Here is a 13,587-nt window from a genome sequence, read left to right on the forward strand (position 1 = left end):
GTAATAAAGTTATATTTTAATTCATATAAAATGGATACTCGTTAGTTGTTTAGTAGAAGCACATAAAAATGCCAGGTTTTTAAAAACATAAATGTAAAATAATAATAATAATAATATTTATAATAAACGGTTATTCCATTGTTTTTCTGGGTTCGTCTATTAAAGGGTTAATGCACATGCTGATCCAGGGCCAGCTCTATCAGTTACCAGGATGTTGGGATGTAATTAACCATATAACTAACATTCTGGCAATAAACATTTTCTGGAACTAGACTTACTCAGCACTACGCTTACCTTGCAGTCACCTCCCATCACAGCCCTCGCTGTCACCCAGAGATCTCTCAGTTAACGCAGCTGGCGCAGAGGTCAATTTCAGCATTCCTGGAAAGCTCTTTACTGGGAAAGTCATCCGCCTATGAGACCGGCACGGGCGCTTCGTCAGCAGCGCAATGCAGCCAATGGAAACGCAGCGACAGTCAAGAGCGCAGTTCTGCGAAACACCAAGCGCCCGGTGACGAGGCCGCGGGCGCAAAGATGTAGCGCTCTTCTTGGAATGAGATTCCTAGAACGCGGGTCAACTCATAAAACAGCCAGACGTGCTGCAAAGGCGTTTCTTATTGTTCTTATTACAGGAAAATAACAATCCACCTAGCCAAACGACCTATTACTCTTGTTTGAGTACTACTACTAAGCTTTTTTTGTTGTTTTGCGTTATTATCGTCCTCATTTCGCTGCCTTCGATTTCCTGGAGACTATTTGACAGAGAAGGCTCGCTCGGCTTAGAAAGCATCAGAGATTACTGTTGTAAAATGTTTAGATGTTGACCAGATTCCCTCACGTTGTGGACGTTTTGTCGCCATTATAGCACTGCTGGAACAATGTCAGCAGCTTTGGCATTTTGCAGGATTCGCGTAAATCTCACAGTCTTTCCAAACTGCCATCGCACATTCTGCTGCCTATTGGTTACCTACAGAAGGTGACGATTTTATGCCCACAAAGGTAAGAAATCTATGTGTTTTATACCTAAAGTCCTTTAAGTTTCATGGGAGCTGTAAAGCGTTCATACCTGTTTGGTGTGCTTGCTCTTGACTCATTTGTGATGAACTGCAGTGGTTGCATCACGTATATACATAATTTATCTCGTCCTTTTATGATTGATCGTAATCCATTCCCGATTTCTGCTGCTGATTCAAAAGCAATATTTAATGTTGCGTTGTGCAATTGGGAGCGAAAACATGCACTGAAAGTTTTGTGACCAAGTTACTGTCTGAGCAAACATGAAAACGTTTGATGTACATTGCGATGGTTTTAAAATCAAAACGTGTATTTCCCTGACATGTAGCTGTTGAGTACAGGCCCAGAATTTAATTAAATTTAACTTATTATTATTATTATTTTATTTCAGTTTCAATACTGGAAAATGTAAATTGTAGTTCAGTTCCATAACATGCTCATAAGATGTCTGTGATCATGCTTTGCAGTTTGTTTGAATATAACTTGAATAAAATCTTTAAAATCAAATACAGTATGTAGTGTCTGTAAAAGTAGGCAATTCGATATTTTGTTCTCATTTCACTTTTCCAGGGCATTTCAGAAATGGGTGTTTATGTACGGTAACTTAACCATCACGATAATTGTTTCACAATGTGAGAAAGAACATATAGGTTCTGACTTACTGAGACAGATGTTGAGACTGAAATAAAAACACCAGCATTCCAATACCATATGGATCTGATTTACAGGTACTGGACATAAAATTAGAATATCATGAAAAAGTTGATTTATTTCAGTAATACCATTCAAAAAGTGAAACTTGTATATTAGATTCATTCATTACACACAGACTGATATATTTCAAATGTTTTTCCTTTAATTTTGATGATTATAACTGACAACTAATGAAAGTCCCAAATTCAGTATCTCAGAAAATGAGAATATCAATTAAGACTAATGCAAAAAAATATATTTTTAGAAATGTTGGCCAACTGAAAAGTATGAACATGAAAAGTATGAGCATGTACAGCACTCAATATTTAGTTGAGGCTCCTTTGGCCTGGATTACTGCAGCAATGCGGCGCGGCATGGAGTCGATCAGTCTGTGGCACTGCTCAGGTGTTATGAGAGCCCATGTTGCTCTGATAGTGGCCTTCAGCTCTTCTGAATTGTTGGGTCTGGCGTATTGCATCTTCCTCTTCACAATACCCCATAGGTTTTCTATGGGGTTAAGGTCAGGCGAGTTTGCTGGCCAATCAAGAACAGGGATACCATGGTCCTTAAACCAGGTACTGGTAGCTTTGGCAGTGTGTGTAGGTGCCAAGTCCTGTTGGAAAATGAAATCTGCATCTCCATAAAGTTGGTCAGCAGCAGGAAGCATGAAGTGCTCTAAAACTTCCTGGTAGACGGCTGCGTTGACCTTGGACCTCAGAAAACACAATGGACCAACACCAGCAGATGACATGGCACCCCAAACCATCAATGACTGTGGAAACTTTACACTGGACCTCAAGCAACGTGGATTATGTGCCTCTCCTCTCTTCCTCCAGACTCTGGGACCTTGATTTCCAAAGGAAATGCAAAATTTACTTTCATCAGAGAACATAACTTTGGACCACTCAGCAGCAGTCCAGTCAAGACGCTTCTGACGCTGTCTCTTGTTCAAGAGTGGCTTGACACAAGGAATGCGACAGCTGAAACCCATGTCTTGCATACGTCTGTGCGTGGTGATTCTTGAAGCACTGACTCAAGCTGCAGTCCACTCTTTGTGAATCTCCCCCACATTTTTGAATGGGTTTTGTTTCACAATCCTCTCCAGGGTGCGGTTATCCCTATTGCTTGTACACTTTTTTCTACCACATCTTGTCCTTCCTTTCGCCTCTCTATTAATGTGCTTGGACACAGAGCTCTGTGAACAGCCAGCCTCTTAAGCAATGACCTTTTGTGTCTTGCCATCCTTGTGCAAGGTGTCAATGGTCGTCTTTTGGACAACTGTCAAGTCAGCAGTCTTCCCCATGATTGTGTAGCCTACAGAACTAGACTGAGAGACCATTTAAAGACTTTTGCAGGTGTTTTGAGTTAATTAGCTGATTAGAGTGTGGCACCAGGGGTCTTCAATATTGAACATTTTCACAATATTAAAATTTTCTGAGATACTGAATTTGGGACTTTCATTAGTTGTCAGTTATAATCATCAAAATGAAAGGAAATAAACATTTGAAATATACCAGTCTGTGTGTAATGAATGAATCTAATATACAAGTTTCACTTTTTGAATGGTATTACTGAAATAAATCAACTTTTTCATGATATTCTAATTTTATGACCAGCACCTGTACAGGTACATCTCAAAAAAATTTAATATCTCGAAAAAGTTATTTTTTTTTTCTTGTAACTTATTTCAAAAAGTGAAACTTTAATATATTTTAGATTCAATACATGTAAAGTAAAACATTTCAAAAGTTTTTTGTTTTCATTTTGATGATTAGTGTTGTAACGTGTCCCGTGCTGGTCAAAGGGAGGTGGTAGATAGGCTCAGGACTCAGATATCATCCAAAGAGGACTTTTATTAAATGCCAGTGGAGAAGTAGGGGTATACACATTTACAGTAAGAGAGGGAAAAAAATATAAACAGAATTAGGAAACTAATCAAACAAACCAAAAAATATATATTTTCAAAAATAAATAGGATCTCAACTCAGTGTCCCCTTTGACGTTAAACGACCAAAGAAAACAAATTGCTACAGGCAGCAAAATGCCCCCACCTTGTCCTCTCAAAGTTCAGTTTAGACTGGCTTATGTAGCCTAAGACAGACTCATTACACCTAAGACCAAACCAACTACAGGGACACCAATATCAGAAAACTTGGAAGCATAAACACAAGCTCTTTTAACCATTTAGACCATTAAACTTCAAAAATACATAAAATAAAAACAAATGCAATTCTTTAACATAAGCAAAATGTAAGCAACATCATAAGACATCTCTTCATGTCTGCATCACCAAGGGTTAAGCCCCCTCCTTATTAATAGAAATAGTTTAACCCAACTCAAGAAAAAGGGACACTGTAGTCCCGCCTCTTCCTTTGAGGAGTCACAAGACCAGGATATGGTGAGTACACAGCATGTAGCACATAGCTGTTTACAAATGTAAAAATAAATACAGACTTGAAATAATAAATAACACAACTACAACTTGTCTCTGTGTGGTTAATGAGAAAAATATATCATAAGGGAACAGTAGTAGACATAACATGTTGCGATAACCACTGATATGTGCACCTATCTGCAGTCAACACAAACTGCATGATATCTTAAACTGTACTATACATTACCATTAAAGGATAATGAACCTAATAAACTACAACCTAGTCGACAGAAATGCAAAATCATTAATAGCAAATGTAAAGAGACATAAAACAGTTATTTGTACAGACTTCACATGCTCCCGCCACCGCGGTGGTGATGACGTCACCCCAGCACCCGTCATCACAATTAGAGCTTTCAAAAATCAGAATCTCAAAATATTAGAATATTTACATTTGAGTTTCAATTAATGACCATCCTTACAGTATAAATTCGGGGTATCTCTTGTTCTTTGAAACCACAATAATGGAGAAGACTGCTGACTTGGCAATGATCCAGAAGACGAACATTGACACCCTCCACAAAGAGGGTAAGTCACAGAGGGTCATTACTGAAAGGTGTGGCTGTTTACAGAGTGCTGTATCAAAGCATATTAAATGCAAAGTTGACTAGAAGGAAGAATTTGGGTAGGAAAAGGTTCACAAGCAACAGGGATGACCGCACGCTTGAGAATACTGTCAAGCAAAGCTGATTCAAACACTTGTGAGAGCTTCACAAGGAGTGGACTGAAGCTGGAGTCAGTGCATCAAGAGTCACCACGCTCAGACGTCTTCAGGAAAAGGGCTACCAAGCCACTTCTGAACCAGAGACAACGTCAGAAGCGTCTTACCTGGGCTGTGGAGAAAAAGAACTGGACTGTTGCTCAGTGGTCCAAAGTCCTCTTTTCAGATGAAAGTCAATTTTGCATTTCATTTGGAAATCAAGGTCCCAGAGTCTGGAGAAAGAGTGGAGAGGCACAGAATCCATGTTGCTTGAAGTCCAGTGTGAAGTTTCCACAGTCAGTGATGATTTGGGCTGCCGTGTCATCTGCTGGTGTTGGTCCACTGTGTTTTCTGAAGTCCACAGTCAACGCAGCCATCTACCAGGAAATTTTAGAGCACTTCATGCTTCCTTCTGCTGATAAGCTTTATGGAGATGCTGATTTCATTTTCCAGCAGGACTTGGCACCTGCCCACACTGCCAAAGTTACCAAAAGCTGGTTCAATGACCATGGTGTTACTGTGCTTGATTCGCCAGCAAACTCACCTGACCTGAACCCCATAGAGAATCTATGAGGTATTGTCAAGAGAAAGATGAGAGACACCAGACCCAACAATACAGATGACCTGAAGGCCGCTATTAAAGCAATCTGGGCTTCCATTACACCTCAGCAGTGCCACAGGCTGATTGCCTCCATGCCACGCCGCATTGATGCAGTAATTAAAGCAAAAGGAGGCCCAACCAAGTATTGAGTGCATAGAAATGAACATACTTTTCAGAAGCCTGACATTTCTGTTTAAATTATCCTTTTTTATTGATCTTATGTAATATTCTAATTTTCAAAGACACTGAATTTTGGGTTTTCATTATCTGTAAGCTATAATCATCAAAATTTCAAGAAATAAAGGCTTGAAATATTTCACTCTGTGTAATGAATCTATATGATATGGGTTTCACTTTCTGAGTGACAAAAAATATTGACCTTTTCACGATATTCAATTTTTTTTTAGATGTACCTGTATACTGTTTTAGATATGACATATTTGTACCTTGTTGTCTTGTAAAATCTTTTATTTACCCTGTTGCTTTCCATCTGAAATTCTTGCTACGTTGTGTAAATAGAATGTGAGTGCATTCTCTTGTTTTTGGCAAACTGCAATTCCTTTGTTTGTTCTTTCTTTGAGTTCACTGAAATTACAATGACAAAGCAATGATATAGAGAGCACAGAGAATTTTAACCTTTGGGCTGTTTTCTCCGCTCTCTCACCTCACATCGTTTTGTAGATTTAGAAAAAAAGTCTGTGAGAGACTTAGGAGGAGCTTCTTCCCCCAGGCCATCAGGCTCCTAAACTCTAACTCTGTGTCATAACATCACATGACTCCATGTATATACCACTATATCAATAGCTATTCATAATTTTTCTCTACCTCATATTGCTGCTATTTAAATACCCTGGACAACTTTTTGCACATTCTTTTTGCACATTCCTCTTAGTACTATTTAATCAACAACATGCTGACCTGTACTGACCTGCACATTTATATTTATATATTTTTTTATCTTTTATTTTATTTTATTCCTCTTATTTTTTCTACTTTTCTTTTTCTTAATATTTGTATTCTTTATAACTGCACTGTCCTTGGAGCGGACCTGACCTACATTTCACTGCTGGTTATACCCTGTATAATTGTGTATGTGACAAATAAAAATCTTGAATCGTGAATCTGTTGATTACACAGTTATTATTACACAGTAATTATTCTCAAGAAATGTGTTTTTTCTTCCACAAGAAAGCTCTCATGCCAGAGCCACCTTCAGGAATGGTCGCTAGCCATACAAGTGCCCAAAATGAGTGGGATGAATCAGAGGTTCAACAAATTCACCGGTCCCAAGCAGCTCCCTTCTTGTGGACCCCTGCTGAGGACTTGCGTTTCATCACCACCACCTTTCAGCACCTACATACCTCAGGTATATATTATTTAGTATTTAAGTATTCAAGGAACTGATGTGCACTTCTTTTTTTTATGCTTCATATTTCTTGATTGCATCTCTCCAGTGTCAGCAACTATCAGGTCAAATTCCCTCCATTAAACTGGCCAATAAAAACCTAATCAGATTCCGAACAAATGTGTTTAGTTAAAAACAAAAAGACAATGGAAGTCAATTACTCCCTCTTCATTTGAACAATCACTGAAGATTATGTCTAATACTGGATTCTATAAACAAGTCATATACAGAGTCTCAAGTCGTCTTTTTATATTTATGTATGTTGTTTTATGAAGAATAGATTATGAGCAGGGTGCTAAAGTGACAACAGCAGGTTTATTTCTGTGCTGATAAATTAAATTATTAATACATAAAACAAATTATTATTTTTTAATTATTAAATAAATCATTATTATTTATAATTGAATTATGTTTGTTTTCTAAATTAACATTATTATTATTATTATTAGTTCTTAGAATAATCCTAATGTAAAATACCCTTCAAAAGTTTGGGTTTAGTAAATTATTATTATATATTTGTTTTGCTGCAGTTATTTGATCAAAATACAGTAAACGCAATTATATTGCGAAATGTTTGTACAATTTAAAATAATTGTTTTCTATTTAAATATTTTTCTGTGTGAATTTTCAGCAGCCATGATCCACATGATCCTTCAGAAGTCAATCTAATATGCTGATTTGTTGCTCAAGAAATATCTCTTATTATTATCAATGTTAGAAACAGTGGTAGTGCTTCATATTTTAGTTTTAATTTAATGTGCCCTTGTTTAATAAGGTATTCTTTTAAAGTCGGCATGAAACGGAAGTTGCGACCGTCTTTTTATCTCTACTGTGACATATATCGAGTGAAACGGCATCTGAAATGAGAGGGTGGCACTTGATTTCGTCCTTCGAGAATTGATTGGATCGTTGGAAGTTGGGGCGTTACTAACAAAATGGACGCAGATCTGAAATGCCAGTTTGCAGATTAAAATTTAAATTCCAGTGGTTGATTGGTGCAACTGTCTGCGACAGATGATAAAGTGGTAAATTAATGTGTACGTTACAAAGTGTCTTCATGCCCTGACACAATAATATTTCTGGTTTTCCTGCGAGTATGTTTACATCTCCCCTGTCGACTGAAACTTTAATCCGTTTTTTCTGCACTCTTGACTAACAACACGAGCGCTTGTATCCGATCGTTTTCAAACATATAAAAAACGGTTTCCTTACTGTTTCTGTTCGTCTCGACAATTTTTGGGGAATCTTTTTTTACATACATTTCAGATGTGCTCACCTGGAAGACCAGCAGAGCCTCTTTCGCGGTGTCCACTCTGAGTGAAGGTATGTCGCCTTTTTATTAAAATTGCATGTCATTTCCCTAGGAAACTACAGTGTAAAATTAAAACACTACGAAACACAGAAATTAATAATTTTATTATCTCTAAACTGCTGGTTACCAGAGCAATCATGTAGTGATTATTTTCATCAACAGAGAGCGCTGCGAGCTACACTGTTTACACGCGTCGCTTCTTCAGCCACGAAGAATTGAACATGGAAGAGAGTGGTGCATTGTTATCATCAATTATCAAAAGACATCGCTATCGGTTTCAAGGTATAGTCACATACAAACTGTTCATGTTAAATTAAATTAATACTGATTGTATGTACTATATTAGGGTCTGAACAGGATGCTGGATTTTACACAATTTTAATTTAAACGTTACAGAAATTTCCACTGTCAAAACCCCATACACGTCTTAACTATACCACTTGGATGAAAGCACACCTTGATGTGGATAAATGAAAATACAACTGAATAATTGGACATGCAACTATTACATTTTCAGAATGTAATTAGATTTTATGTTCAAAAAGAGGCTTAAATGCAAAATAAGGCTAATTAAAGATTCATTTCCAAAAGCACAAACATATAATCACATTTGAAAAGTTCATAAAGTTTGTATTATATATGCACTGCATGTAACAGTTTGTGAAAATGAAAATATGAACTACACTAGAACTTGTTTAAAATCTTTAAGTAGTTTATATTTGTTTTATTTTTGTAATGTGTTTGTGTGAAGTCATAACCTTGTAATAATGTAGTACTGTTTTAATCTGTTTGCTATTTGGAATGATTTATGTTTAATATTTTTCATAGTGTGATTTTTGGTGTACTGTATTAAAACCAGTTAGTTAATTAGAATAATATATGGAACCCACAAAACCATAAAAAATGCATGTCTCTGTTTTTCAATTGATAGATAATAAGTTAGATTTTAATTATATTTTGAACTTTCATTTTTGGGTGAACTATTCCTTTGAGCAATTTCACACAAACAAGAGTACTGTGAAGGTGTTTCACATAGCTGAGTTAAAGGAGAAGTTCACTTCCAGAATAAAAATTTCCTGATAATTTACTCACCCCAATGGTGGCCAATAGTTTGAAGGTCCAAACTACAGTTTAAGTGCAGATTCAAAGGGCTCTACATGATCCCAGCCAAGGTATAAGGGTCTTGTCTAGTGAAATGATCAGTCATTTTCTTAAAACAATAAACATTTGTGGTTAAAAAGTAGATCAATTTAAATCTTAAGAAAATGACAGATCGTTTTGCTAGATAAGACTCTTATTGTTCGGCTGGGATTGTGAAGAGCCCTTTGTAGCTGCATTCAAACTGCAATTTGGACCTTCAACCTGTTGGCCACCATAGAAATATGGAGACTATATGGAGAAAAATACTGGATTGTTTTCCTCAATAAACTTAATTTCTTTGTGACTGAAGAAAGAAAGACATGAACATCTTTGATGACATGGGGGTGAGTAAATTAACAGGAAATTTGTATTCTGGAAGTGGACTTCTCCTTTAAGGCTTTAAGGTAAAATTATCTGTATAGATGCAATGCAGCATAAAAGGTCAACTAAATTCCAGCTCTGACCCGTTTCAGAATCTGAGTATGCACTTGTAATTCTGTAAATGCATTTATGCCCTTCTGAGAGGCATTAAACAGTATTGTAAAGACATATAAATGCCACTTTCAGAAGTGCTTTTGTGCCATCTTTGTAGTGTGAATTTGGCATTAGACTCTAGATCATGTATGAGGCCACAGATAACCACAGCCTGCTGATATAGAGTTTTAACAGCATGATTACGAGTGTGATATAGCTTTTACATAACTTAAATTTAATTCAGTATGTCATTGATACACTCACATTACCACCCACTAGCATAACAATATAACATGCAGAAAGAGTTCAAAAATTCCCACACCTGTCTACAATGATACAAACACAACTCTTGTAACACTCGGCTAATCAAGTTGATATATAACAGACATTAATTATTACAACAGTAAGAAATCAAATGAAAAACTGCTACCATGTCTTAGAAAGTGCTTTGCAGATCCCCCCCCCCTTTCCCTCCATTCTTGTTTGGAGATTAATCCATTGTTTTTTCTATTTAAGTTGGTCTTGGAGATTGCATTAAAGTTGCAGTAAAACCCTGCCAGATATCCTCCTTCATTGTCATACAAAGTGGGTAAGTGCATCATTTATGACAATACATTGTTTGGTATTATTTGATCCAATGTATGTGTGCATATTTACCATTTTAAATTTCTGTTTAAAGGTTGGAACAAATTTCATTCGGTATTTGGAGGAGAAGGAGCAACCAAGGCAATTTTCTCATGTCCTGCAGTTCTGGGATAAAATCAAGCCTTTGTTATTGTGGCATAAATGGCACTGAAGCAAGACCGTCTTTTTACAAGCAGTTGATACATGCTTTAAATTATTTTACATTTTGAACATTGAGTATCCCAAACCTGTTGCAGCTGTAAGTGCATTGTCTGTACTAGATTTGTTCTGTTTGTTTGTTTGTTTGTTTGTGAATTTATATTTATCTTGTAAACTGAAACAATTGCATATAACCCAATGTGATAAGGAAATAATTAATAACACAATTTCAACCAGTCATTTAATTTAATAGAAGTATTTGCAACTTTAAATGTAATGGAAATAAAGCATTTTCCATATATTTGTATGCTGTACATTATTATTTATTTACATAGCAATAATAATAATAATAATAATGATGGTGATAATAATAATAATAATACCAGGATGGTTAAAGCATTTTAAAACATTTTGGCCAACTAACCTAACAAATTAGTTATTTTATAACCCAATGCATTGGGTAAAACTTATTACCCAATCCATTGGGTTAAAATAACCCAACATTAGGTAGGTGCTATAGTAACCCACAATTGGGTTATCTGTTGGGTCATTTTTAACCAAGCTATTTTTAGTGAGTAGTTGCTTTTCACATATCGTCTGATGATACAATACAAAACACTCAAAAGAGAGAGAGAGCGCACTCTCGTAACGGAATGGATGGTATGTCTTTAGCCATTAAATCTATCTCCAGGGATTTAACTTGCATATGAATAACACACAAAAAATAGAAATTGTCATCTTTGTTATCTTGTCCCCGGCTGTGTGTGTAATAATTTTTTTAGGACATAGGATTGACTGTGAAAACCTGGTATAACCCGGAATAACGGGTCTATTGGCTAATAGAACCCTGACTGACAGGATTATTTTTCTTCTTTTTACTTTTATACGGTATAAAAAAAGATGCCTGCATATTTTAGTAGGCCTATAACTTTTATACTCTGTCACGTAGGCCTATAGCACAGAGAGTGAGAATGAAAAATAATATTTGATACATGAATGGATTATTGACAGAACTATAAGACTATTATGGAAAAAAAGACAATAGAACCCATTTTTTCATAAAGAACAAACTAAATTATAATTAGTAGATTTGTATTTCCAAAATTTGTATTTCCATCCTTGCTTAAAAAAAGTTTCAACAGCCTGCACTACGGTTTTAAAATCACAGTATACTATAATTTGTGTAAATCTGTGAAACACACCTATATATCTTGTAATTACAGTTTAATTTACATTTAATACTAGCTTTAATGACAGCCCCACTTTGCGCATTAAAATCAAATACTGTGCATGCGTGTAAAACATCCACTATGTATTGGATCTGATCCAGTACGTCATCGTGCTACAGGCTGCAGCGAGGACAAACTTGATTTCTCGCCACTGGATTCACCGCCGACACCCAAGCATGAAATGATTTATTTATTAGGGATGACGACCACGATCAACAGCACAAAACATGCCAAGAGAGAGAGAGAAAGAGAGAGAGAGAGTGTGCCTGAATGACTGAGCGCGTCCTCCATCAGGTTAAATCATATTCATGAAACAAATTAGTGTGAGATGCCCTAAGAGTAATGTTGTATAATATCCTTTCAGTGTTTAAGGGTAACGTGCTCTCTCATGAAAAAAGTAAAGCATCAGCCTGTGGTTTATCCCAGTGTTTACCCCTCACATCACTAGCTCTGCCCTTGCGCCATCACTCATGACCAGAAGAGTAGAGTCGTTTTGAGGGGGAGGGGAGGTTAACATTTTTGATTAAATATTACGAGGGCACATGAATTAAAAAAAATAAATAAGTGCACAGATAAATTCTTTATAATAAACACTACAATATTCCATCAAAAAATAAGAATAGTCAATTTTGATTTCATGCCGACTTTAAAAGATATAAAATCATACTGAACTCAGATGGTAGTGTGTGTCATATTAATATAGTTTCTTTATGTTTTAGGATGGTACTGGGGTGGTATGACAGCCAGTGAGGCAAGGGATGCCCTAATCGGAGCATCAGAAGGGACTTTCCTTGTCCGTGACAGCAGCCATCCTCTCTACCTCTTCACCCTGTCCATACAGACGTGGAGAGGCCCCACTAATGTCCGCATCGAATATGACAGCGGCCGATTCCGTCTCGATTCCAGTTTTCCAGCCCGATCTAGCCTGTTGTCCTTTTCTGCTCTTCCTAGTCTCATGCAGCACTATACATCCATGAGTCAAGAGGAGAAGAGGATAGAAGAAGAACATCACATGGTGTCAAAGGACAATGGCATCCTGCTGAAGCTCAGGAAGCCTCTGTACAGACCTCAGGCCTTTCCAACATTACAGCACCTCACACGCCTCGCTATAAACAGCCATACAGATTGCCATACACAGCTGCCGCTGCCACGGCCGCTGATGCTGTACTTGCAGGAATACCCCTTTCAGGTGTGAAGACAGTTGGGGGGATGTTGGTGCACTTCAGGGGGTTCGTTTTTGCAAAGTCACAAGTGATATAGCCAAAATTTGCAAATATTGCTCCCTGGCAGAATGATGGGTACTTTTATTTTGGTCATATGTCAGAGTAGGTGTGCAAATAAGCAAGGACTGTTTTGTGTACATTTTTATTTTTTTTAATATTTGTAAATACTTCTCATTTTAGTAAACAAAATGTTCCTATATTTTTCTGTGCTTCTAAGAATGAAGCTTCAACTCTGCATTCTGCATACATACCACCATCACCAGAACAATGAAAAAATAAAATTTCAAAAGTACACATAAATAATACTGTATTCTGACTGTAATGCTGTCTCCAAAGGTGTAATTTCCTCAGAAAGCAATTTATTTAGAAACACAGTCTGCAATTATTGCATTTTTAAAACACTTTTTATAGAGATTATTTTAGAAAATAGTTAACAATGACTATTTTATTTGTAATTTAGCTGATAAAGGAACTAGACTTCAGTTAGAAATCTGTCATAGATGCCCTGGGACAGTATGAGTCCATGAGCTTGTAATCAGACTTTAACATGAAAGACATTTTAACAGACAACATTCCTGG

At 36.6% G+C, this 13,587-nt stretch overlaps 1 protein-coding gene across 4 annotated transcripts; it reads left to right on the forward strand.

Annotated features, from left to right (window-relative positions):
• Window positions 1-276: 276 nt before the first annotated feature.
• On the forward strand, window positions 277-13,305 carry LOC306856491 (cytokine-inducible SH2-containing protein-like). 4 transcript variants are annotated; one of them, XM_079395822.1, is made up of 6 exons: window positions 498-999; window positions 6,631-6,808; window positions 8,114-8,170; window positions 8,322-8,441; window positions 10,290-10,362; window positions 10,453-10,861. In XM_079395822.1, exons 1-6 carry the CDS (start codon window positions 988-990, stop codon window positions 10,625-10,627), a joined length of 615 nt encoding a protein of 204 aa, XP_079251948.1. In that variant the 5' UTR covers window positions 498-987; the 3' UTR covers window positions 10,628-10,861. The 4 variants fall into 4 exon arrangements, with proteins under 4 accessions (XP_079251945.1, XP_079251948.1, XP_079251947.1 ...); XM_079395819.1 differs by lacking the exons at window positions 8,114-8,170; window positions 8,322-8,441; window positions 10,290-10,362; window positions 10,453-10,861 and adding an exon at window positions 12,505-13,305 and having other exon boundaries at window positions 277-999; XM_079395821.1 differs by lacking the exons at window positions 8,114-8,170; window positions 8,322-8,441; window positions 10,290-10,362; window positions 10,453-10,861 and adding an exon at window positions 12,505-13,305 and having other exon boundaries at window positions 566-999; window positions 6,635-6,808.
• Window positions 13,306-13,587: the final 282 nt, after the last annotated feature.

This window comes from Barbus barbus (genome assembly GCF_936440315.1).
Source record: "Barbus barbus genome assembly, chromosome: 37".
NCBI lineage: Eukaryota > Metazoa > Chordata > Actinopteri > Cypriniformes > Cyprinidae > Barbus > Barbus barbus.